This window comes from Cyrtonyx montezumae, unplaced genomic scaffold (assembly GCF_038088225.1).
Source record: "Cyrtonyx montezumae isolate F1298 unplaced genomic scaffold, pur_monq_1.0 scaffold_11, whole genome shotgun sequence".
Classification (NCBI taxonomy): domain Eukaryota; kingdom Metazoa; phylum Chordata; class Aves; order Galliformes; family Odontophoridae; genus Cyrtonyx; species Cyrtonyx montezumae.
In genome coordinates, this window is record NW_027071837.1 from 161158 (window position 1) to 187359 (window position 26202).

The window sequence follows — 26202 nt, forward strand, 5'->3', positions numbered from 1 at the left end:
CTAGACATGTCAGCACAGCTGCTGCACTGATGGCAGCCCAACCTGCTGGCAAGCAAGATGTGTGTGAGTGTATGGGTGCATGTGTGTATGTGTTTGCTGGTGGAAACTTGACTTTCATCGAAGTTCTATGAAACAGAGTTAAAGATTCACTTCAGATGTGCCTGTCATTCCTACAGTGTGCTGACTTCCAAAGCAACATTTTGAGAGGCTTTTTTAAAGTGGGGGTTTTTATCTCCTTCCCTCTTTTTCTTTCTTTCTTGAATGGGTAGTTATTTGAACAGCTTTCTAGTTGTATCTTGGACTAAATGTACAAAGTTTTGCTCTGTAAATGCTGAATTTTAGGCATGCTGCTAGGTAGAATTGAAGAAAGGCAATAGAAATAAAAATAAAAAAACGCCAAGAAACCCAACACCAACAGGCATTTTTCCTCCCTGTTTCGAAGACCTTATCAGAACTCAGTAAAGGACATGGTTCCATCCCATCCTAGCATGGCTGTTTCTGTTTTCACAAGAAAACCGCTTCTTGCCTCTCTGCAGGACTGGATGTGATTATCTCAGACCTGACTTTCCCCTCCAGGCTTTCTTCTCTCCCATCTGGTGGCATTGATTTGCCACTTGCTGTGCTCTGAGCTCCTGGCAAGGAGAGAGGTCAGTGCCAGGCAAACATACTAATGTCCTTGCTATGAAAACTGCTGCACATATATCTAGTTTATCTCTCATTTCAAGGTTTGCTGGAGAAATACGATGCTTTGTGGTTTGTTTGTTAGGATCACTGGGTTGCCTGCTGCATCTCTTGATGGTGCCTGAAAAGTGAAGGCAGGATTGGACACAGTTTGTGCATGCATGCAGAGAGGAATGTTTTCCAGCCAGTTCTCATTCTTATGCTTTAAATTCATTCTCTTATATGGAGTCAAATTTCAAGAGTTGTTGCTTATGCTATAGCTAATGTTATATTACTTCATTAAAAGACTTGATTAAATCAAACATCCTAACTAATGGTGAACTGTTAATTTGCTATTAAAGACAATTCAAGATCCTGAGATGAGAGAGATGTTCTCAAGCAACACCAAACGAACAAAAAACAAACAAAAAAACCCCTGAAACTGTCCCATGTGCAGCGTTTTGCTTCTCAGGTAAAGTGGTTTACTGTGGAACAGAGGGTACACCAAAGTAATGCCAGTGTTTCTGGAAACAAACTAGGGGTTTCTTCTCCAGGAGTTTCATTACCATGGAATATAAGTTAATGTGAAATGTGATACCTATCTGTGCCTTTATCACACTTTTCAACAGAGAATTTAACAGCTGAAAGAACTGTTAAATGTTAATGTGGCTGCTTCTCACGTCTGACCTGTGAAGTATGTGAATGAATATTATGTTCTGCAGCTGGAAGCCTGCAGTACTGGGGAAGGCAATGATGTGGCCAGCTGGTGTCCGTGTCAAAAGGATGTCTAAGTCTACTCTCATCCTGCTTGCGTAAGAAATGATGTCCCCCACCAGTCTTCACAAGGCACCATCTTCCAGGTCTTCAGTGTTCCCATCAGACTGCTCTTCCATCCCTCAGCTTGTGACCCTCTCTCTGTCCTCTTATGTGGTTAGACACTGCACTGAGCACTGATCCTAAAATTTGGATTTAGGGCTAGTTCTTAAAAGGGATGTCTGGAAGGCAAAACAAGACAAATCTTCCTTGGGGAGTGATATGAGGAAATGATGCTCATTATAGTACTTCTCTCAGTACCTGTGAGTGCCCTGATACAATCGCAAGTGGGCTGGAGAGCAATAAGATTCAAGCACAGTCCTTCTGTCCATCCCTCCCCCTCCCCCCCCCCCCCCACTGGGAGGCTGTCCTACTTTTTTTTTTTTTTTTTCCTTCTCAACTGTATTTATAACTGCAGCTTGCCTTGCAACAAAAGACATTCCAGGAGACGTGAAGCAAGACCTAAGTAGCATGATAGCTCAAGGCACCCTGGGGCTCATGCGGCCCTTGCTAGGTGGACTGAAAGTGAGTAAAACTCACTTTGTTTATTTCTGTGAGATGGCAGAGCAGAATCGCATACAATCAAAGCCAGTGTCAAGAAGAGGCTTCAGCTCCACATGCAAGCTCCAGGGTGCTCCTGAGGAATCGAGGTGAGTAAAATCCTGAACCATACACCACTGCAATAGGACGGACCTTTTCAGAAGGGAAATGCACTGATGTATACCTTGGCCCCTGCAGAAGGAAGCTAGTGCAAAGCATGACCAGTAAGGGAGTGGTGAATGAGGCTGAGTATGTGCTGATAGGATGAAGATGGTTTATGGAGCTGATCTGTGAGAGGTACTGCTCCCATTTCTGGAACCTTCTGGAGCCATGGAGTTCACAGCTAGTGGCCTGGATTCTGAGTATGAATGTAACAACATAGCACATGAGCTCATGCACTGAGGTCCTGTTAGAAGCCTTTGAGGAATGGGGAAGGTAGGCAAGGCAGGTCAGTTAGCTGGGCGTTCCTGATATGCAGAAGGTGAGATGATCACTGGGGTGTTCTGCAAGTTGCAGATTCTCTCACGTTTCTTGTCTCTGCTGCTGTAAATGCTGAGTTGGAGAACTGGTGTTGTCTGCCACCCTAGAAAGTAAAGTACTCTCTCTAGGCAATTGGAAGCCCCACTGCAAGTTGCCGTGCCTTCCTGGCAGGTTCCTCCTGACAGAGATATGGGAAATGTAGATCAAATGCTTAGCTGCTGAGATAGTGGCTATAGGTGCCAGGGGCTGTACCAAGACCACACCATCTCCATCCTGCCAGGCTTCAAATGCTGGGTTTTGCTGAGACTGCTTACGTAGGTTAGGACATGCAGCTCATTGTGGCTGAGTTTGTGAGTTGAACTGTGCTGTGGATATTGGTCAGATGGTGCTCTGATCTGGAAGAGACTAAGTGAATGCTGTTTCCTTCTTGTTTGTAGATGCAGTTTCCATATGTCAGCACTAAGTGATGATGATGGCCTTGTCCTTAATACTACTAGATTAAATCCCATAGGCTGTCAGTACAACCAGTTATTTCTCCTGTATCAGCACAGAGGAGGTTGCTCAGCATGGTTGCTTTGTGAACTGGGCTGAACAGGTCTTATCGCAAGAAGGCTCCCTGTGATTGAGTTCACAGGAGTGGGCTCTTTGTGAAGGAACAAAGAGAAGAAAAGGGATGGCCAACAAGTAATTCCCTTGGGAAGAGAGAGGGAAAGCATGTGTGAAAGACAATATCCTTTATTGCTTATTATAATCTGATCCTGTGGACTTTTCTTGTTATTACTGCATTTGGGATTAACATCCCAGGCTCCAAAGACATGCTAAAGCTTTCCTTGCCTACGAACATACCAGTCCAAGCAGAGGCAGTGCAGAACCTCTGCATTTATTCACTCACAGCTGAACATTTATTTTGAGAGAAGTTTGGTAAAAAGCGAATAATTTTGGGTCAGCTCAAATTTGAACTTCTCTAATTTGTACATTCCCACTGAGAACTGACAGCCTGAACGTCTTCCTGGATGTGCAGGAGAAGGTGCTCTCCTCTGATTTTTGCAAACTTTTCTTACAGCTCTGCAGATTCAGTGACAGTGCATTTTATAAATCGGGATGGAGAGCGACTCACAACCACAGCCAAAGAAGGGGAGAGTTTTCTGCAAGTGGTAGTCAACCAAAACTTGGCCATTGATGGATTTGGTAGGTGTTGCAGATGAGTATGCACTCTTAGGAGTTATGTGTCTGTGCTGTGACCAGTGGGTGCTTGGGAATAGTACAACTGCACACACAATACTGTGTTCTGATGAGACCGTGGAGCACATGGAGAATGCATACACCTCTTCTGCTAATTTAATCAAAAGCACTTAGCTATGCAGTCAGCTTTCCTTGAACTGTATAATCTGGGGTCCCAATTTACATCCACGTGCTCCCAAGATTCTCTTCCCCATCAGGTGCTCGCTGGGCTGGCTTACCACACTGACCCAACCTTTTGCCACTGGGATGCCAGTGGCTCTATGGCTGGTTGGTTGGAGTTAGTGTGAATTTGAAAATCGCGATCCTCCCAGAGAAGAGGCAGGCTAAAGTGTATCTTCATCTGTTGTGTCTTCTAGTTTCTCTTTTGACATGCTCTAGATCTGTCAAAGGACCTTTTCTCCCATTATTTCCGAAGATCATCTCCCTTTAGCCCCATGGTTTTTTTCTGATTTGCTGCTACTCCCTCACTTCTCCACCAGGTGCGTGTGAAGGGACATTAGCCTGCTCCACCTGCCACCTCATCTTTGAGAAGGATGCCTTTCAAAAGCTGGATGCCATCTCAGATGAAGAGATGGACATGCTGGACTTGGCATATGGACTCACTGAGACGTAAGTATAACTGATAACAGCAGTAGATGCTCACACCTCTGAGGCAGATTCTTAGCACCTGTTTGGCACCCATTTTCCAACGGGACACGTTTGTTCTGTGTTGCAATTGTACCTCTAGAGCTGTTTTCTTTGGCTCATTTACCTCTAACAAACAAACTTCTGTGACAAGCCAATCTGGACCAAATATTCCAATGTGAGTTGGGAGTTTCTTGCTTTACTGTGGAAACAAATGAACCTTACTTAATGTTTTCTTCTCAGATCTCGCCTTGGATGCCAGGTGCACATTAAGAAGTTGATGAACGGTCTGACAGTGCAGGTCCCTGTGGAAGTATCAGACATTCGGAGGCAGCTGGAGGTTGGAAAGCAAAGCAAACAGTAACCAAAAACAAGTCCTGAACAATCTGATCCCTTCAGGTGTGGCAGGAAATTTTGCTTTACATTAATACTAGTGCTCTGTGGCAGGTTTACAGTAGCCAGTAGAAGTCTGACTTAGTATGTATGACTGTTCAGCCAATCTCTTATTTAAGCAAAGCTTAATGCTAGGATTTTCAACACAAGTCTTAAATAAATGCTTAAATGCTCTCATGAGCAAAACTGGATGAAAATATATGGCTTTACATTTCCCTGGGTGGGTGGCAGTGAACATCTGTGCTGTGCTCGTCATCTCCTTCTAAATAAAAGGATTTCACTATTCTATGTAGCTACTGGGAATTCCGTGATGTTTAGTTATTTAACTGCAGAGCAGGTTTTTCCCAGTTTGGGAAGCTTGAGAAAAGATAGCTGTTCTGAACGCAAGACTGATTACTTGACTTGATGACATGGACAAGCTTAGTTTGCTTAGCGGGAACATTTGAATGCATGTCACTGAATTGTCATGTGTTATGATCTGCTGATTTCTCCAATTACATTTCCTTTTTACTGTACTACAGTGTACATAAAATACAATTCTAATAATCAGGCTTTTAGATCTACAAAATGTTCCATGCTTGTAACATCAGTCTGGTTGCAACAGAATTGGCCTATAGGGGAATTTAGATGTAGTAACCTGCTGTCCCAGTTTATGGGACGAGGGAATGTGACGGCGGAGGGCGCGCTCAGACACGAGGTGGAGCTCGTCGTACACCAACAATTCACGAAAGCGAGAGGAGGATGAGGCTTGAACCTGAATTTCACTGACTTCATCATATTCATGTTCTTTCTTCCTCGCTGTCTTACACTATAATTGGTGACTGGCTCTATCTCAGAGCAGCTACCCATGTCTGACAATTTCGGTGCTACCTCTGCACTTTTCCTGCAGGCAGGAGTAATTCTGATGTGAGCTCTGCTCATCTCACTGTGGTTGAGTGTCACAGGCAGTGACATCCTGTAAGTCCCACGCCTCAGACTTTGATTCCTGCTCTGGTCGGTTGTGCAAAAATCAATACAAACTTGAATGTCAGGAAACTAAGAGAAAGTTGTGCACTATGAAAAATTTCTGGTGCTGCACATTTGTTTGTTTTTTACCATAGGCTGCAAAAGATTTAATGAAAGCAGGGAAATTACCATTGTGTCTTCTCACTCCTGATGCTGCCCCAACCCCTTTGTAAAGCAGTGTCTGGGACTTTGCAGTTGTACTCATTGGCTGCTTCCAGTTTGTGAGCCTGCAGCTGGACTGCAGGGTGCTGCTGAAAGATGCAATTTCCTTATACCCAGCATGAAGCCGTGCACTGCTGGGATGCTGAGTGAGGCTATAGCCACTGGTTTCAAAGGGCCGAGTAGTGACTGCTACATTCCTTTCCAGTGGCGCTGGTCTTAGCAAATGTTTGTAGGGTGTTTGTAGAGCTGTTTGTGTTGAAATTTAGGTAGCAAAATCTTTGGTAAGTATGACCCTTACAGCTGCCACAAAGTAGTAGATGGTGACTTGACTTTTCTGACTGCAGGCAGGTCAGAAATGGAATTAAGATGGTTGAAACAAGCAACTGTAGCTGCCCCTGGGCACTTCCATCATGGTTTCTGTCAGCCTACAGGATAAGAGACCAAAATTATACATGCCAAGCAGAAATGAGAAGCTGGAGTGTGTGAGTCATTGTCTCCACAAGGCAAACGATCTGGAGTGTCTTAGCCTTGATCTATAGAGGAAATGGGAACAAAAATGCTCCTTGCTTCCCAGATAGCAACAGTATTATATGGCTGCCTGAGTGACTGCGCCCAGCAGAACCCAGAGTTGGGGTGTGTCAAGACAACTTGGGCTAAATCCCCCTCCCCCCCCCCCTTTTTTTTTTTTTTTTTGAGTCCATGTCTGAGGGCTGCACATTAAAGGAAAATGTCACTTTTCTGGGTCAAAACAATGTATTTGGCATCATTTGTTCTGAGCAAACTGGGTGCTGTGAAATTTTTCTCACTGGCTTTCTCAGTCTTCTATCCCTAGGAATTCTGTGAATAATTTGCGTATTTTGTTGGCCTGGAAGTAAGGGGAAAGCTTCTGCTAACCTAGCAGGTGTGTAGGATCAGTTGAAAAAATGGGGAGAACACCTTGGTCTCTGCAGTGCAGCCATGTGCTCCCACAGGGATCAGGAGTTTGTCTTATCTTTTCTGATAAATTGTGTAAAATTTTTATTAATAATTTTCCTTTGTTAAAAACAAAACAAAAAAAAAGACTGGGTCAGAGGAACTATCCACAGAAATGTGCCCGTATTAGGCAGCCTGAGAGGAGAAAAATTTGTTTTGCCTCTCCCTTCCCCTTGTTTCTATAAACAAATTTCTTTTTAACTTGCTCATAATTCTTTTAGATGACAGAAATTCAGAGCTCTTACTTTGCGTTTGGTTCAGTTCCTCGTCTGAACCAAAACCATCCCTGCTACTGAGCCAGCTTGCATTCTGTCAGCCTGTTTGCAACACAGATTAATCTGTTTTCCAAGTATAGATAACTACCTCATAATGTTTTGTGCTGTTTCCCCTTCCTGAAAAGACACAAACAAGATGAGTGCACCTACTCATTCTACAGGAGTTCCTGTAAAACCTGTTAAGATTTGGTTTGCCTGTCTGTGCAGACCTTGACACCAGTGACAGAAGCTTCCATGTCTCCAGGCAGGGAACATCACCGTGATCTTCTGCTGAAGCCGAGAACCTGTGTCACCGAAACAGAACTCTCATCTCAGGCAATCTGGGCACTGGAACAGGTTCTCCAAGGCAGTGGTCACGACTCTAAGCCTGTGGAAGTTCAGGAAGTGTTTGGATAAATCTCCCATACACCAGGTTTGATTTTTAGGTTGTCCTGGGTGGGGGCAGGAGTTGGACCCAATGATTTTTGATGACCCATTTATGGGTGACTTGATTCCGGGTCAGGGTTGATGTAGCAGAGCCATTCTCTTGATGGGATCTACTGAATTCTTCTGCATCCTTTCCAACTTGCAATATTCTGTGGCTCTGTGAGCCTCCTGCATCACTGCAGTATCACTTCAGGAAGCTGTTCATTTCAAACTATGTTTTCAGCGATGGAGAAAAACCCTGCCTGGTGAGGAGAGGTATTAGGGCAAGGGGCTGTGGCTGATGTCAGGCTCACTGAGCCCTCTCTTCAAATTCACTTAAATCTCAGTGAAGATCTTCAAGTACTTTAGCTTGAACCTTTAGAGGGCTACTTTGAGGGATGATTTTACATTTCATTAAAACAGCAGTAATGTTATCTACTGCCTTCTCCTTGGTGCTATTTGGGCCCATTTACCTTAGAGAGAATCCCAAATAAGGATGGCTACAGAGAAACAAGAGAGATGGCAGGGGGTTCCTTGGCAGGAAAGGTCAGCCTTGCAGGTCTTGTGAGGGAAGCACGTGCGTCACAGCACGGTTTGGTCTTCTAAAGGCACCCCTACACAAGCAGAGAAAGGAGGGAAAGGAGGAGAAGCAAGGGGTACAAAAGACAATCACGAAATTGCAAACAAGCCTGTGCCTCTTTTATTCAAATAGCTACAACCATAGGTCTGGGGAAAACAAAACAAAACCTGTGCCTCTTCAGTATTTGTGTCAGGAAAACGACAGCTGGTGGTTTGCATTACAACTGTGTACATCGCTCATCATATAAGGGCCACTACTGAGAGATGGGACAGAGAACACACGAGAGTTGAACACTGCACATGACAAAACATTTTCTGTACACCTTGTGATGTGGACTCTGGGCTTCCCTCCCTCCCCCTGGAAATCACAGAGTGTAAATTCATAGTGCTGGACCAGGTCCCAGGCACAGATAGTGACCAGCACCTGCAGAGTTCTACTAGGTCATTTACATATGTGGCTTTTCCCTCATTGCAAGGGCTGAATAACAGTGGGTGTCAAGCAACCCTCAGATATGGTGGTGGTATACAGTCAGTAACTAAGTAAGAAGGGTACTTCAGAAGGACTACCACTTGATCACTAAGAATGATGCATTTCTTTTGTCTTGAGGAAAAGGGCTGTCTCTCTGAGAGAATTACATATCCTGAACCTTTTAATCTTTGAGACTTTTCCCATCATTTTCTTAATTCCTATCTAACTACTGTGGTGCTGCTTATTTTAGAGCTTACCTGGCAGCACCATAATCTGATAAGTCCCATCTTGGCAAAAGCGATTCTGAGCATTGTCCTGAATGGCATCACGATGGTCTAGGAGCCCACTGCCACTAAAGAGTGGCAGCCTTCTGCCACTTACTTGCCTGGCACTTCTCCATAGTTAATTCTGCTAGCACATACAGGGTGGAGTGCTTTGGTGAGTGGGAATGCATTTCTCTGACACTGCTTTAACTGTACCATTAAAGACTGAACTATCTCAGCTTATTAGACTGACTCGACACCTTCACAGCTTTCCTGACTACTTCCACAACACCATGACTTCACACCAAAACCAACTATTGCTTGGGCCCCTTTCTGCGTAACTAAGAATTTGATTACGATCCCCATCCACACTGCCTCTGAAAAGGACATCCTGAACTGTTACTCTCATTAACAGAAGAGAGATCACCTCTTACTAGGACTGGAAGGATCAGCCATTCCCAGAGGACATCACGGAAATGAAATATTCATAGCTCTGTTGAAGCAACAGAGCTAGAGTCCTTCAGAGTAATGGTGGCTCTGTGAAATAACAAGAATCAATGGACAATTAATTGGAAATAAATAAACAAGAAAGAACCTTGGGTTAAGATATACTGTTAGTCAGTGAAAGCAGGGCTTTGGGCTCCCTTCGGTCTTTCTGGAGTCTAACATTAAGTAGTAATGAACACAGAGTTCTACCCTGAGAGACAAAAGGAAGATAAGCAGAAAGACGTAGTGATTTCTGGGGTGGAGGTGAAGAATCTTCTTTTGGACGAATGGTGGTGCTGAACAGGGAATAGTGGAGAATTTCATGCAAGCTTAAATTTTATTAACTAATTCTGATAGAGTATTTGCTGCCTCAGTTTTACAGTCATCTGTACACATTAATGACTGAAGAAAATAAAGCAGTTTCTCCTTTCCTGCTTCAAAAAGAAGTGGAATCATGCTCCATGCAGGTTAGCAACTTCAGGGACACTTGGACCACTCGACACCTAGTTGCTGAAGTATCTCAAGTAGAAAAAGCAAGTAAAAAAACAACAACACTCACAACCCAACCAAAATGAATTGTAAACCTCCAACGTTACATATGCATTAGCATACTTTACACTTACAGCTCAGTGCAGCACGCTAGATTCTTCTCACCTTGATCATATCTTACAGAATATTTTCCACTGCACATACACACAAAAAAAAATTATTAATCAGTTCTTCTGCAGCCATCTCCCTACACAAATGTCTCTTCTGCAAATGCCACTGCATCATGTTCCTCAGCAGCCATTTCTGCCAGTGGCTGGCTCCTGAGCCACTCCATCCTGCTCTGCAAAAGTTCATTCTCCACTGCTTCAGCCTCAGCCATGGGACAGGTCTTGGTTTCGTGTCTGAAATATTCCCTGACAGTGTTTCGAATGGAAGCAGGGAGGATGATACGGATGGTGTGGCTGAACGTATTGAAACCCCTGCTCTGGGTTGGCACCTGTGCCACCTCTACTGGCTTGCTCTCCAGCTCCTTAGGAGTGGAGGCATTTTGGAGGCTCTCTTTGTGCTCTGCCTGTGAGGACAAGGTTGCTGGTTCATAGTGATGCTGCCTGGAGGCAGACTGCAGGACAAGGGGGGTATTCTGCCCATAAAACACTGTCTGGGGGATATGGACTCTCACAGTCTGTAAGCTCTTAGATGTGCTTTGCTCTTTGTGGCTGCTGGGTGAGTCACTGCTGGTGTTTGTCGAGGCCTTCTCCTCTTCCACTAGTGATCCCCAAGAATATTCTTTATTTGGGTCCATGTAAAAAGTTATCTTGGTGCGTTTCAGGCTTTCCTGGCTTGGAGAGCAGGCATCAACACTTCTGATTTCAATGTGCTTCACTACCTTCTCCCTGTGCTGCTCCTGGTTGGTCTGCAGAAATTCCTTGCTGGCTGGGCCATCAGGTGAACACTGAGGATTTTGTTCCAGATCACCGGCATAATCCAGGCTTCCGAGCTTTGGACCAGGCACCCCCATAAAACCCAGCTGTCTCTCCTCTTTTTCCCAGTCAGTGTTGGCTGCTGGGCTTCCCGCTGCAGCTCTGCTGACAGAAGGAAAACTTTTCCTCTCCCCAAAACAGCGTCTGCTGTCTACAGCCTTGGGTTCATACTCACGGCAACTGTCTAAGTCACATGGATGTAAAAGTGCAGGACAGGTGAGGGACTTGTGCCACTCTTTCAGGGACTTCTTGGCAATCTTGGGAGACACAGTCTGAAGCCTGGCAGATGTGCCAAACATGAATGACAAGGAGGAGACATCTGTGGGACTAACAGCTGATGACTCTGAGCAGTACGAGAAAGCACTGTCTAGGGAGCTAACTGAGGATGCAGATGGGGATGTAGTGGTGGAAGACAAGCTTGAGAAGCTGGACCTGTTGGACAGGTTGGATTTCTGAAAGTTGAGCTTCTTCACCCTAGAACTGGTCTGAGGCAAGTGCCACAAATTCTGCCTGGCGTTATTAACCTCCGTGCTAAGGCCTTCATCAACGAACTTCTGGCTCTCCATTTGCAGTTGCTTGAGCCTGTGGATGTAGTCTGTGTGGCTGTGCACGATGGTGGCATCACAGCTAGACTGGCGGGCCACTGGCTCATGGCTCTGAGCAGGAAGCTGGGAGCTAAGGCAGACACTGGGCTCTGATGAGCACCGGTTCCTGGCTGGGATGAGTGAACGTATTGATCCAATGGAGCAGAAGGAACCCTCCTCTTCTAGGAGGTCACAGCTGTCTGCACTGGCATTCTTCTGGGTTTTGCTTTGGTAGCAGGCTGTGATCTCACTGAACAAGTCCCAGTCTTCTTGCTCCTCATCAAGTAACAAACCGCTAGGTGGTTCAAAAATGTCATCTGTTTCAGGTATCAGGCAATGCTTTGGTCTTTCCAGGTCATAAGCAGAGAATTCCAGCTCATCAGAGGAATCGTCATTCTGAGCTATTTCTATTCCTAGAGTAGAAAACACAATTTAATCAATTGTCTGCGTCTCCACAGTACCTTACAGCCAAGGCATAAGAAATATCAACTCCATTTTGTAAAGAAGAAAGAGAAAGATGATCCATTATTTTTTCCAGGGACTTTATCAACACTGGGAACAAAACTAATTCTGTCTTGACAATCTAAGCTTTCACCACTAGCCGGCATTCATAGTATAGTTAACAGAAAAGTGAATCTCCATTCAACCATTTTGTGTAGCCCTACAGAATTTATCTGGAAGAAAACATTGCTAGGACATGCCATTGCTAAGATCACAATACATTCCTGTGATAGTACTTCAGTCTGGAATGGTAGGAATAGCTTGAACATCAGACACAGAGAAAGTCCCATGTTCAGGGACACATTTGAATTGTGAGAGTTCAGCCCTCTGCCTCCCCCTTTTCTCTCACCTGTGCCTGGCAAGGAAAGGGAAAATCAAAACCAGCTGTTTCTTCAACACTTCTTTGGCAGAGGTGAAGGAGAAACAAACTGATTTGCGTTGTTTACCTCTTAAAAAGATTTTAACAATTTCTTGAAAATAGAATACCACCAACTTACCAAGAGATTTCTCTGCATTTCTGGAATTTTTGTCTGGTCTTTGAAACAAGGAAGCAATGTCACCTCCAAAAATCTCTGCTGAGTTTTCAATCAGAAACTGTACTAACATGGCTACCTGGAAAAGATATGGATTTACAAAGTCAGCATAACAAATATATAACGAGATAAATAATGCAATTCACGCAATTCTCCCAGAGTTCCTTTTTATTTCAAACATATATAATTTCCTACAGAATCTTTTGCTCAAAGACCTTTTAAGAATGCAGCAATTCTTCTCTATTAACTACACCTGGGGCAAGAATGTGAATTGGTGAAGTGAGACAGGTAAAGCACTTTCAATGATTTTCCTTGCTATCTGTAACACCTCACAAGCTACAAGCAAAGACTCCTCCCCGCTGCCATGTTTACTGCATACTTTGTCATTGCAAGATAGCTTTAGATTCAGATGAAATAGCACTATCTAAGTCCAGCTGCCCCACCTTTCTTTAGCATGTTCATCCTGAAGGGAATTTCAGCTGGTAAAGCAGTTGCAGCTTCCCTTTCTACCCTATGCAATCTGAGTGACTAAATTGCTCTACCATCCTGCACAGGGGAAAGGATGAAGCCCAGATGCCACTCAGCTGGCAATGTTACTGATACTATGCCTCCCTTCAGTCTACAAGATACAGTGCCCATAAAAAATGGTAAAAGGAGAAGATAATTACAAGACCAAACCTATGAAAGATTACCTTCTTTGTAGACCTGCTCTCCTCCTCAGGCCCTGTGGGACTGGGCAGCCACAGCATATTGGGTGCAATGCAAAGAGCCAGGTTAAACGCATTCATCTGATTCACAACAGAATTCTGCTCAATGTGATGAAGAACTCCAAAGAGGTGTCTGAGTAAGATAAGGTTGGCCTCTGGCAGCTGACTGACCAAGCTGTTCCAAGAATGGTAACAGAAAAACAGCACTGTTCATAAAAATCCATTCATCAAATACTGGAGGCTGCTTCCCAAAGTGTTTGCCCCCTTCTGAGCTTTTGCAACCAGTGTGAGACATCATCATCTGATGATGAAGAAAGATACTCTGCCCTACAACATATGTGAGAGTCACAATTTCACACCTGTATTGCCCAACAACTCTGTTTACAGAGCCTTCTACAACCAAGGAACTTAGAACTCGAGGGTAGAAGTCGATAATGTCTTAACAAAACAAAGATGCGTACAACTCCATGTCAGCAGTACATGAAAGCCACCACCTGTGCCTTTGCTATGGCAACAAATGCAAGGAGACCTAAGTCAAATGGCAAGGTTCAAAAACTAAGCTAAACCACTAATTAGAAGGGTTTCAGAGTACTGAATGTTCCTCTTGCTGCTCTGATAGACTATTCTTGCACAGGGCAGCAGTTTGAAGGCAGTAAAGCTGCTTTCAAAGTTCCATCGACCATCTTGGACAGGCTGTTTCCTCTACCTGCCAGTATGATGATCAGCGTTACTTTATGCACACAAAAACATTATAACTGTTAGAGATTTAATTCCACTAATATCTGAGGTATTTCTGGTGGCTGAATTATTGCAATTTATCCATTTACTTGTTCTCATAGTTTGAAATACTAATCAAAAAACTGATTTTCTGAAGATTTTTTTGTGGGTTAGAAATGTTAACCAAAGACCACTGAATGGAAAATGCTTGATCTGTGGCAATGGCAATCAGCAATAGGTCTACTGTGACCTGGAGCAGCTACAGGAATCTCCCAGAAGATGAGTCTGCAATTAGAGCCCTACACTTCCACCTCTCCACCAAATAAAGTTTTTATAAAGGCTTTTACAAACCTCTTGATAGCTTCAATCTTACGTGCCCGATTTTCTGTATCCACAGCTTCCATCCACAGTCCGTGCATGTCTGAGGATAGAACACTGTCAGGTATATTTCGGAGAAAATCCTGAATTAAATATATATATGCAGAGCAGTCTGGTCAGTTTTACCTTGTTTTGGTGTCACGATGTATATAGTCAGTGTTTATTCATATTAAGCAGAAGATAAAATGAAATGTGACAAGTACATTTCTCCCTCCCTCCCCGCTTTCACCAAGCTGTCTTCAGGGCTCTTCATTTGCAGCATTACAGAACTGTGTGCATAGTTTATGGCAGAAGAGAATGAACAACCAGCCCTTGTGCTTGCCCCCTTCACCAGGACAAGGTCAAGGCTGTACATAGTTCTGTTTGAAATATTTCTAATCAACAAGGACTGTCATTTCCTGAGAAGACTTTGCAAGGACTTAGCATATGTCTTGCATTGTACATGTCTGACAGCTTTTTATATTAGGGCAGCAAAAACTAGAAACAAGTTGATTTTTAGCACTTTTGTTCCTAAATGGTTCTGACCAGTTTTGGTCAGGTTAAATCTAGTCAGGTTTAACCACATTTAATCAGGTTTGACAGTGGAAACATTAGGCTTTTTCTTATTAAAACTTGAATCTTACTCTATCTTCATCCCCCACTCAACTCAATGTCTCTGACTGGATTTGGTAGCAGTTTTCCCTCTCACTTATCTGATTAGAGGGTGAAAGCCCAGAGCCTAATCACCACCTATGAGTATGGCCTCTCTGTGGACAATGCAGCACAACTACAGTCAAATGGCACATGTCCTCCAACATAAGATCACAGAATGTCTTAGGTTGGAAGGGACCTTCAAGATCATCTAGGTCTCCCTCCACTCTCTTCTGTGTGCCCAAGAAAGGACAAAGAGCACTTATGCTTCTATCGTCACAGGACTTAGTGGCTGTGTGTGTGTGTGTGTGTGTATGTATAGCATCTGAACTGATGAGTTCAGGCTCTGGCACAGTATTTGTGAATGTGAGATAATTCCTAGATAGAAGCCATGGTTATTTAGGAAGTAAACACTACTATATCTGCTGCTGGAGGCTTTTTTGTACAATAAAGGTGCAAAATGAAACATTGGCAAGAGGGCTTCTGAACATACCTGAATATTAAAGCAACCTCCACCAAGTCAGAAAGATAACTTTATGCACATAGATGGGTGAAGTCATCAGCTGAGAACGTGCCTTGATAGAAAATATTCTGTGCAAAAGCCCCTACAGTGCCCTGCCTTGAATCTTCCTCTCTGTAAAGATTCATCTTGCTTCCTTACTAAAAGGAAGGTATGATTAGCTGAGATAGCTGAGTTATTTGGCCAAACACACCATGATTACAGCTGCAGCCACAAAGACTGACTCTCCATCCACCTGGACATCATCTCCAGAGTTTAGCTTCTCCTTCAGCTCCTTGCAAGTCTTGGAATTGGCAGAACGTCTGAAAATGCCCCTAGTAGAGGGGCCTTCATGGTACAGCAGGAGCAGCATATCCTAAGAAAAAGCCCAAGTTATTCATAAGAGCCAAACACTTCCCCCTGTTGTTTGTTTATCTTACAGATCACATATACTTAGTGTAAGAGCTGGTCAGCACTGGAAAGAGGACAGATATACAAGAGGTTTGTCATTACTTGATCAGAGACAACAGACTATCAGCAAAGTTGCAGGTACAGTTCACATGGGTGCTCCTATCCCCTGGCATGTGAGAGACCAATGGACTCTCGTAGCAAACAAGATACTGTCTATATACCAGTACATAGAGTACAGGCACTGATCCTTCTCCACTTGTGCTATTTAGCTGGATAAGCCCATTGAAATGGGATGGATATCTACACAACAAGTGATACAGATTACACAGGAGAGGATGTTTTTACCTGTGCTACTGTTAGATCTAAATCACAAACAAATATTTATCTTCTCAAACCAGTCCTTGTAGATATCACAAATGACTTTAAATTCTAGGCTAAACACATTGCATTTATGTTGGGATGAGCAGCCCAAGCTAATTCTTACCATGATTGGCTTGGGAAGGATCCCATCAGGACAGACAGAGGACAGAGACATGCCGAAGAGTTTCTGTGGGGTGGTAGGTGACTGTGAAGGAGTGCTGTCTGTGGGTGCACTGGTGCTGCGCCGCAGGGCCCAGTCAATCAAGGACTTCTTCCTCTTGGTGTGCTTCTGTAGTGACTCTTAAAGAAAACGTATCTTTATTACACGTGTGGCTGTCATTCCTACTGGCCAGTGACTGACTTGCAGCAGAGGCAGAGATCCCAGCAAAACAAGGACTTTCTACCATCTCATGGATAATGACTACATTGTTAACAAGGATAGCCAGGGGACACACAGAAGTTAAACCACCTGTTCATCTCTCAGACATCAGCAAAACTCTTACTGATCCACTGTTCTTCAGGAAACCTTACCATCTATGAAATGCATGTATGGCTTGCAACTGAAAGTTAATCAAGGACTGAATGTCTGCACTGACAAATTTAGCAGCTCTGCAATCTTGGCCTCTATGCATGCAAACAAGTATGAGAGTGACAAAGGGATATGCATACAGTGCCAAGAAGAGTTTGGCATTGACATGAAAACAGCAAAATCTCACTCTGGTTATAAGGCACTCCTGGAGCTCTTACCTCTTCTCAGTTGCATTGGAGCTTGGAGCCTGGGCTTCAGGACAAACTGACATTGTTTCTCTTTTGGGAGTTGCTCAAGGAGGGATGTCTCTCTCCCATCAGGCAGGAGAGTGTGATTGTGGGTTCCTTGTTGCTGGTCAGCAGAGTCCCGGAGACTGTTCAATGCGATGCTGAATGGATGTTCATGCCCTGTTGATTGAAGAGGTGTGTAAAAAGCAAGTAAAGCTGCAGACATGAAAGCAACTCCAAATCTGGGCAAGAGTAGGCAGACACATCCAATGGCTGCCAGTCCAATTGGGCCTCTAAACAATGCTGCTAGAAACCTCCATCGGAGGACTAAAGAGGCCAGGATGAACCTGTGCATATGTCATAACCGTTTTACAAGTTAAGTTCAGCATGTTAAACCCAGCCAGCCACTCTCTGTTACCATTTCTCCAGAACATTATGCAGCAAACCACTGTAATAGATTTTGAGCCCCATTATATCAAGAACATACTGTAAGCATTTTTCTGTGCTGGAGTTACCTCACTGTGACAGCCTAGTACGTACTGGGCAGGTACAAGAAATAAGACTTAGAAAATACCAATAAACACTCATAAGTAAACAAACGTGAAGTGTAATGAACCCCAAAAATAATGGTATTAAAATTATTATGTGGTCTTTGGAGCTAGATCTTTTAAATAAACCAACATGCATTTCTTGGATAGCCTGGGGATGCGTCTGTTGGGTTATCACTGAAAATACAATGCAGTGTTGGGATAACCCATTCAGTGTGACAATGCAGTACGCTGTAGGAAACAGAGTCTGAGAAACAGCTGAACAGTTGATACATCTGTCATAGAAGCAAGAGGCAGTTTAAATGCATCTAACAGTGTCGGGCAAATGCAGTATTTCTTCGCACTGTTTATAAAATTTCTCTGCCACATATACCTGTGTCATTTTTCACTTGTTTCTATGGTGCTACAATTTAGAGAAAATGGGAGAACTCATACCAATGAGAGGGTAAGCAGGGTCATCTTTTCCTGAGATCACCCAGAGATGGTGGTCACTTGTCCTACCCTGGAGGTTAAGAACAGATAAGAGAACAGTGTCAGTTGAAGAGGGCCTAGATCAGGGTCCAAGAGGTTGCACTCAATTTAGAAAACAGCAGAAAAATCAACTGAATGAGACAAGGAGTAGGACAGACGTGTACAAATAACTCCTGGACAGCCATGTGGCTGGGAGGGAAGGCTGCTTCATGAAGTTTGAATTTAATATAGGAATGTATGCATACCTGTGCTTCTAGAATTTTGCAACCACATAAACAGACTGCTTCTAGTCTAGTAAGTATCAATGACTTCATGGTTAACTACAGCAAATGAAGACTCCTCCACATCTGTACTGACCCAAAACCTGAATGCTGACAGCTTCCCTAGCTAGCATCTGGCAGTCTCTGCAAGTCACTTACAGGAAGTCCAAGCTGGATAAGTGTCTTCTTCATCACACTCTCTGCAGTTTCCATATTGGACACATTGATGGTAGTGGTCTAGAAAGGAAAACAGAAAATGTAGAAAGTCATTAAGAAGGTATGGAGATTGGTTATATTTCTTACATCTTGAAAACTCAGCAAAAAAAAAAAATCACTCATCTGTCTATTGGTTGTCTTTATTAAATATTCATAGAAGATTCATGCTAATTTGAACTACAATGGAATCACTGTTAAAGATGACATATTATGAAAACTGTTCTTACTACTTATTTATCACTGATTTATTATAAAGTCCAAAGACTTCATCCAATAAAAAACAAAGGAACTGGGTGCTGTTCAGATACTGTATTTGATCATATTGGTACTTGACTGAAACTAGTACCATTGTCACTGCAAGGCGTAAACACAGCACAATGCTAATAAATCAAGGGTGCCCTCAGTTCCCTTCTGATGGGAGAGTTGCCAGAAGGTCTAAGTGACCTACCAAGCTTGGCATGAAATCTAGAAATGCACACTATTAAGAGACCTTACTTCAGAACAAGGCAGCGACTCTTTCAGGATCAATATCCTCCACTTACTATACTGAAAATAGGAATTACTGATCACTTTGCCACACACTATTGCCAATTATGAAGTTAAGCAAAATGAAAACAGAACAGATACCAGAGGTCAAAAATAATATTATGACACTTTTTGATAAGGGTCTCAATATCTTTTTATTTCCCAAGCTTACAAACACTCTGAGAGGGCCTCCAGCAGGAACCATGCAGCTGCATAGGTGGGCACTCTCTGAACCTCTTCAGGTGAGACTTACATTTTAAACAAGGATTGCAATAGCAGCAACACAGCCTCCACTATTCCCTCCACTATTCCATGGATCTCCATCCAGCACTAGTACAATGACAAAGTTTTAGTTTTACTTACAGAAGAACAGTTATCAGCATCCAGCACAAAGATCTGAAGGGTTAAATTCTTCAGATATTCATTCTGTTTCATTTCACTGATATGCCTGAAAGTCAAAGGAAAAGGAGGGGAGAATACAATTTCCCCAGCAAACTCAAGATGAGCTCAAAGGTTTGGATACAAGAGGTCCAAAGGACCAGCTCCCTGGCTCTGTAATAAACATAGATGAATTACAACAGTAATAACAACAGAGCTCTTACTGGCTTCTTTATCTTTCTTTGAAGCCCTAGACAAGCAAAATCCCACATGGCAGTACTGCAATGCAAATAGACAGATCTAGTACAACACACTCCATCATTTTTTGATCATTACTGTTTTCCATATAATCATGAGGTAATCTCTCCCCCTCTGCCTGGATATTAGTGAAAATAACATAAAAACAAAACAAAAAACTAACCAAAACCTCTAGATGTCATGAAATACAAATTTTAAATCAAATCAAAAATCATCAAAAGACTCAATACCACTTGTGACATTTCAGCATTCATCTTTTCTGTCAACACTAATTTTGCTTTATCACAAGGATTCTACCTTCAGGTTTCAAAGTCAGATATTTCAAGCAGTAGCTATACACTTACTGTGATGAAAATCATGGGCAACCTGATACCATGACAAATTTCCTCCAAGGACTGTAGAGGAATCACCCAGAATAAAGGATGAAAGAAGGGTCACTTACCACAGTAATGCAGACAGCCATCGTTCCTTTGTGTCAGCTGAGCTGAAGATAGAAAGGGAGGCAGATCATCAAACAAGGAGGTAACAGCCTTTGGAAACTTTACCCAGTTGCACCCAAATATATCTTTAAGTCAAAGTTCTTTCCTGCAAAGTCCTGGAACAAAAGCACAGTCCTTTCCTGCTTCTGTCCCATTTCAACAACCAACAACAATAATGACAAAAAGATCCCAATAACAGACTGGACTACGTTTCCTGTCCAGGGTAGCACATGTACAGATAAGGAACAAGTGTCTTTCTATGATGCTGGAGTTAACTCATCTTGTGGGCCTTTATTATTCCTTCAGAGATCTTCAATTATTATTTTCTTTCTACTATTATTTCCCTTCCAATGTCCATTGTTCCTATAAGGTTCTACTGCCAACAAGGGCTGACCAGGTCTCAGTAGTGTGAAGGAAACTGAACTGGTTTCAAGTTTGGATTAAAGCACAAATGACTGCTGGCATGTCAGAGCATGAGTCCCAGGAATCCACCTGGGAGACACCATCCTGACCCTTGGACACAATAAGGTAGTACAAAACTAGGGTATCTTTCTAATTTCTTTGTCCACCAGAACAGCTGCCCCACAAAAGAAAAAGCATTAGGCTACATCAGCTCTTTCTTCTAGCTAAGTCAGGAGAACTCCTGTAGTCACAAAGACCCTTGACTACTCCTAGCCTCCCTTCTTCATGAAAGAGTGTGACACAGAGAAGCCTGAACTAGCAGCTACCTGAGCTCCGTGTGGATATACCAGTTCTAGACTCAATTTTGCCAGGCTAGACTGAGCTCAGGCTAATAAAAAGATCACCTGCCTTCTGGTGAGCTCTATGAGTTCAGGCCTCTTTGAGATGGCATTTGGACACGATCTGGCTATGTTCCAGCCTGCTCTACACTACTGGTAAAGGAATTGAATCCTGGCAAGAGGCCATCTGGCATTCTTCAGTAATGTAACTAAACCGTTCTTTGTAATGAAAAAAAATCTTAAACTAGGACTAATCTCCTTCAGAAATGGCTGCTGGTAGGTACTGAAACAATGATGGCACAAACTTGCTAGGCTGATTTGGATGTGGCATTCCAGGATATTCTGCAGTGGGGCCAGTCCTTGTTCAACAACAATTTCAAGGCCTGGCGCTCTAGTTTAAAAGGCTCTCAGAAAGCATGCAGATACTTCTTTAAGACACCTGTCTTCCAATATCTAAGCTACTACCACACTGCCTAATGTGAATCCTCAGTGGGGATGGGAGGTTTTTGTGGTAGAGTTCAGGGCTCTGCACTCTCAGTCACTGTTTCACTTGTTACATGGAAGACTTGGGCAGCTGCCTGGTTGGAAAGAGAGGTCTGATGGTATACCTGAAGGTGACGACATAGTTGATGGTAGGCCAGCCAATAATAAATGAATTCTCAGGACTCATCTTTTTCTCTGTTACTTCAGTGAGACAGGTGCCAGTCCACATTTCAGTCAGGTGTACTTGCTTTTTGAGCTTTAGGCTGGAAGAAGATCTGTAATTCAAATTATGCATTTCTTAGGTCATATTCTAATATCTAGACCCCCAGTGTTTGGTCATGCCACCTTATAGTCATGCAGATGCAGTAACAGCCCTCCAAAACCAAACATCTGGGCAAGAAAGTTTTTCAAGTGGATTTTGTGGTTGGTGGCTCCAGTCTGACAGCTATGGTTTGGGGAAACATGACTCACTAGAGATACAGGCAGGTGATGATTTGAGCTAATTATCACCTATATTGTCTTTTTAACAATTAAAGTCACCTAAGCTCTTCACATATACATTACCGTGGCAGAAACAGTGAGATCAAGAATCAATTTTCTGTGCTTACTGCCTCCTGCCCTCATGCAATTTCTCTAAGAAATCCCAAGAGGAAAAGGGCAAAACCAATTAGACAATCTTCCTTTAGGGAAATGGAGTGAAACATTAATACCAGGAGGAATTTCCCAACGTGAAAGGAGGGGATGCAACATGTTAGATCCATATTTGTAAAGAAGAGTTATTTTGATGCCTACTCCAAAAATAGCTCAGAGCTTAGCTTCAACAGCACGTACTAGCAAGAATGAGCAAGTGCAAATTCCCCTTACTTGGACTTGGCAATGATCAGCATATCACTGAACAAGATCAAATGTCTCTCCTGTGTCTGCAAGCCCACAGTTAGCTGTACTCGCTCATCCAGGATGAAAGTGGAACCTGGGCTTCTGAAGATCCCACTTGGCAGCCCATTGTCTGAATGGGAAGAAGAAAGTGTAGTTTCCCTGGAGAAAGACAAAAAAAAATCGTATGACTTTATCAGCAGCTTTTCTTGCAAAGTTTTGTGATTGAAGCGGCAACTGTTTTGGAAAGAACTGATTGTCCAGCGCAACTCCCAACACTGCCTCTACTACCTTCAATTATGAACAGCATTTGCCTGCCTCTGCCCAATTAATTTTACCAGCCTCAGATGGAAAACTGCCTAAATGTCTACACCAAATCTGGATAAGTCAAGCTGTTCACATATTCTTTTTTGAGTTATTTCTCATACAAAACACTCCTTTCATGCAAAGGCATGTGAGCTGTGACTGGAAATTAACATGGAAAACCCAAGGCAGTTCCTGGCTCTCAGCAGTGCTCAGTCTGGCATGGAGAGAGAATGCTAACGGAGACTTTCTTTTTCATTTCTGTCCATGTTTCCCATCTGTACTAAACTGATTGTCAATGCAAAGGCTGTAGCACAAAGAAAATGAACTGCATATACTCAACTATTTCCAGCCATCTGATTCTCATTTGCATGGCTGCAATCCAACACCTCATCTCTTCTGCAATTGATTTAGATGATGACCATTCTCCCCCCCCCTAAAAAAGAAAAACCAAACCAAATCAACAACACAACAGTAGTTGATGCATGTTGATCGCAGTTAGCAAGAAGCCATTGGGATTGAAACGGATCCTTTTTCTATGCTCTCCACAAGTGGAAAAACTCCATTGTGTCCTTATCTCTTTGCTTCTCAGCACTTTCCTCAGCACTCCCAGGGAGGTACAGTCCTGACAAGCCTCTGCTTCCTGGTTATCACTGTCAGTGTTGGCAATAAAACAGGTTCCACACAGTCCAGGGTCTACCCTCACTCTACAAGTGAGATTGTGCTGAAGACACAAGCAATAGTCATTTGCCAAGTCTTGTTAAGTGACCACGTTTGTGTATATGATCCTGTGTGAACCTGCTAACCCCTCATTAGTCCTAGATTTTTTACAGAGATGGAAGGTGTTATGGTTTTATGATTTTTGTTATCAGTACTCCACATTGTGATAGCACGTGAGGCACTGGGAGTTAAAGAGTTAATGCCCTTAATCTGTGTACTGCTGAATTTCTGGGCACCTGGCTCTCAGAACAGAACTCCATACCCCGGAGGACTCTGTGTTCCTGTTTTCCGCCAAGAGGCAAAAATCAAACTGCATGCAAGTTCCAGAGACTTCCTCTTCTGCTGCTCATCTCAGCAGTGGAAGTTCCTTTGCTGTCTTGCCTTCAGCTTTAGAGTAAGGACTTCAGTTTCAGATACCCTCTCACTTTATTTGATTTACATTTTTGTATGTAATTTACAATTACATTGTATTATATTGAGTTACTTTACATTCCCGTATCTTATTTAGTAAATTAGTTTTTCCTCCTCAGATCATTGCCACTGTTTTGTTTTTAGGCCCATCTTCCTACCCTCTCCCTTCTCCCCCTTCCCCTCTCCCCTTGCCTGGGGTGTGGGTCCGTAAGTCCCCCACCCCATTCATACCAAGACTGGGCTGAACCAGCCCATCAACTGTTGTCAGAGGGAAATAGAGATCCTCCCATCTACAAAGCAAAAATGTGCACCTTACCTGCAGGCAAGCATGTAAGCCAGCCCTGTAGTCCAGCATGCAGAGCAGGGGACACAGAGGTCTCCTGTGGGGTTTCCAGATGGTGGCTGGACAGGGATGTGTTTGGCAGAATGCCAGGATGCTCACAGGAAGGATCTGGCAGTACTGGTATGCAAGGCAGCAAGCACCATAGCAGCATGTGTCCTACTGTGCCTTCCTAAGGCATACTCTTCTCACACCACCTGCCCAGAGGACTCTTTTTCCCGTGGCTGCCTGTTCTCCTGACAAGACTTGTAGCTGGCACTGCCTTGTTCTCTCTGGAGCAGCTCCTTCCAGACCCGCTAAGACCATTTATAGTTCTTTCCCCGTTAATTTACACCAAATCACAGCCTCTCACTGCAGTCCAGGCTGAGGGGATTGCTATGACTGTGCTCTTTACCAAATCAGGGTAAGTTTGCAGAATAAAGTCAGGCCCATATGGGGCATCTCTGCACTGAAATTCTCTATCCAGCACCTCCCAGTTGTGCTTCTCATCCACAGCCATGCAGCACTGGACAGAGGAGGCTCTCACATATTGCTCTGTATTGGGCATCTTCTGCTTCTGCTTGTCTGACATCAGTTGTTTAATTTCTTAGGTTATCTCTGTTCAGCTTCTCATACCACTGCCTGCTGCGGGTTGGTGGCAGACTAAACAGCAATGCACATGGCAGCTAAAGAGCTGTCTGAGCTCAGCCAGAATGGCACAGGAAGCTTGGCTCATTTGCAGTCCAGCAAGAGGGTGGAAAATAATGCTTTTTTTGCTGTTTGATAGTGTAGATGACATATGTGCACATACACAAAGATCTTTCAGATCTGTCCATGAACAAATTGTCTTTGACACTGCTAAAGGAATTTGAAAAACAGTTTGGTTTCAACCTGCACAGGCAGAAAAGTGGAAAAAGGAGTCAGAGAGGTATTTTCTCTACCTGGAATGGTGTTTTGACTTGCCAAGAGCTTTAGTAATGGCAGAAGGTGTAGATCGTCTTCTCTGGGCTATGGGCTTCATCTTCTGCAAGAGAAAAATAAGTTGCATTTAGTTTGGTCACCTTGGAAGCAGATCTACTCATTGCACTCTATCTCTCTTCTTTCTAGCCAACGCTTATCAAACCTCAACACTGTAAACCATGATCTGAGATGCTTCACTTCCTTACTAAAATGCTTGTCAACTATCATATATATGTGGGACACTTCAAACTTCCCTAACTTAAAACACTTCCAGTTCTCACAGCCAACAAAGTGAATCAATGTATTTTTGATGTCAAAATATTTCAAACTGACATGAAGAAAGGGAGCTGAGACAACATCCTTTGTCAGTCCTTCGCTTTCGCACTGGGAGAACTGGTCAAACAGTTTCCAAAGAAATCTTTCAAATGCTGTATTTGCTATGTTTTTCATCTGAAAACCTGGGAATGGAAAAATCAAACTAGACACTTACTCAACCTTTCCAGTCCTCGTACCAGGAAGGCCCAGACCCCTAATTCTGCCATTTTTCCATGAACACTATATTCATAAATATAACATAACTTTTAATATCAACATCTGTTGTCATATGTCGCTAACAGAAGTACATTAGAAACCACACATGACAGGTCTCTATCATTTAAATATTATCTGCACTTTAAATCTCATGATTACACAACAAGGTTCATCAGTCTGCTCAACATATGCACCTCTGCTCTAGCTCTGCTGCAGAGAACTGGAGGACTGTTCCTGTCCTCAGATGCCGTGCCTAATGCTGTGCAGAGTCTGACTGGACTTTCACTGCTCCAAGGGAAGCCTCCAGTGTTTGGAGTCAATATGGGTCAGCATCTCTATGGACAGACAGATGAAACTTGGATCAGGTTGAACTGATGAATTCTTGCTCTGAGTTGGCTGCTAAGGAGAGTAAGGTGACAAAAGAAAGTCACCTCCCTTCCCTCTGTTTTCATTTTTCTTTTAGCGAAGCACAACTTCGGTTGTCCTCATGCAGCTGTAATCAAGCTTAAGGAACTGATGGCAGTAATGTAAGCTGCAGTCACTGAGGTGATCTCTGGCAAATTAAAGAAAATTTGAAATGCAATGTAAAAAATGCAGTAGGAGAAAATTAGATCACCTTTTTCTTTACAGTGACTAATACTGCAGGCCAATTATTTACTAACAGACACATGAATGCCCCAGAGGCCACTTCTGAAACAAATCTGAAGCACAGTATTACACCAGCCAGATCCTTCTTTTGTTCACTTGCTCTTTATGGAACAGGCAGCTCCAGTGCTCATCTCCCCTCTCACTACATGGACAAAAAATTGCAAAG

At 43.2% G+C, this 26202-nt stretch overlaps 3 protein-coding genes across 5 annotated transcripts in view; 1 reads left to right on the forward strand and 2 right to left on the reverse strand.

Moving 5' to 3' along the window:
• Positions 1 to 26202, reverse strand: part of LOC136044103 (heat shock factor protein 3) — a 136402-nt gene that overhangs the window by 30548 nt on the left and 79652 nt on the right. The gene's annotated exons all lie outside the window — the stretch shown is intronic.
• Positions 1935 to 5043, forward strand: LOC136044423 (adrenodoxin-like). Its single transcript, XM_065729747.1, has 4 exons — positions 1935 to 2123; positions 3557 to 3681; positions 4215 to 4344; positions 4603 to 5043. Exons 1-4 carry the CDS (start codon positions 1945 to 1947, stop codon positions 4721 to 4723), a joined length of 555 nt encoding a protein of 184 aa, XP_065585819.1. The 5' UTR covers positions 1935 to 1944; the 3' UTR covers positions 4724 to 5043.
• Positions 9687 to 24918, reverse strand: LOC136044101 (rho GTPase-activating protein 20-like). Of its 2 annotated transcripts, XM_065729187.1 has the most exons (14): positions 24839 to 24918; positions 22136 to 22306; positions 21397 to 21546; positions 20012 to 20053; positions 19297 to 19381; positions 18352 to 18429; positions 17897 to 17963; positions 16905 to 17093; positions 16282 to 16457; positions 15601 to 15762; positions 14231 to 14340; positions 13148 to 13337; positions 12420 to 12534; positions 9687 to 11834 (listed from the first exon to the last, which is right to left on the reverse strand). In XM_065729187.1, the coding sequence occupies exons 1-14, from the start codon at positions 24916 to 24918 to the stop codon at positions 10105 to 10107; spliced, it is 3345 nt and encodes a 1114-aa protein (XP_065585259.1). In that variant the 3' UTR covers positions 9687 to 10104. The 2 variants fall into 2 exon arrangements, with proteins under 2 accessions (XP_065585259.1, XP_065585260.1); XM_065729188.1 differs by lacking the exons at positions 21397 to 21546; positions 22136 to 22306; positions 24839 to 24918 and having other exon boundaries at positions 19297 to 19485; positions 20012 to 20044.

Bases quoted from the DNA above. Each gene is read 5' to 3' on its own strand.
- LOC136044423 (XM_065729747.1), top strand. From the start codon at position 1,945: ATGATAGCTCAAGGCACCCTGGGGCTCATGCGGCCCTTGCTAGGTGGA. The intron at 2,124-3,556 runs GTGAGTAAAATC...CTTTTCTTACAG, and splicing joins GGTGCTCCTGAGGAATCGAG to CTCTGCAGATTCAGTGACAG. The intron at 4,345-4,602 runs GTAAGTATAACT...TTTTCTTCTCAG, and splicing joins GCATATGGACTCACTGAGAC to ATCTCGCCTTGGATGCCAGG.
- LOC136044101 (XM_065729187.1), bottom strand. From the start codon at position 24,918: ATGAAGCCCATAGCCCAGAGAAGACGATCTACACCTTCTGCCATTACT. The intron at 20,054-21,396 runs GTATACCATCAG...TTCTATCTTCAG, and splicing joins AACTATGTCGTCACCTTCAG to CTCAGCTGACACAAAGGAAC. The intron at 15,763-16,281 runs GTAAGAATTAGC...GCTTTTTCTTAG, and splicing joins TCCTTCCCAAGCCAATCATG to GATATGCTGCTCCTGCTGTA.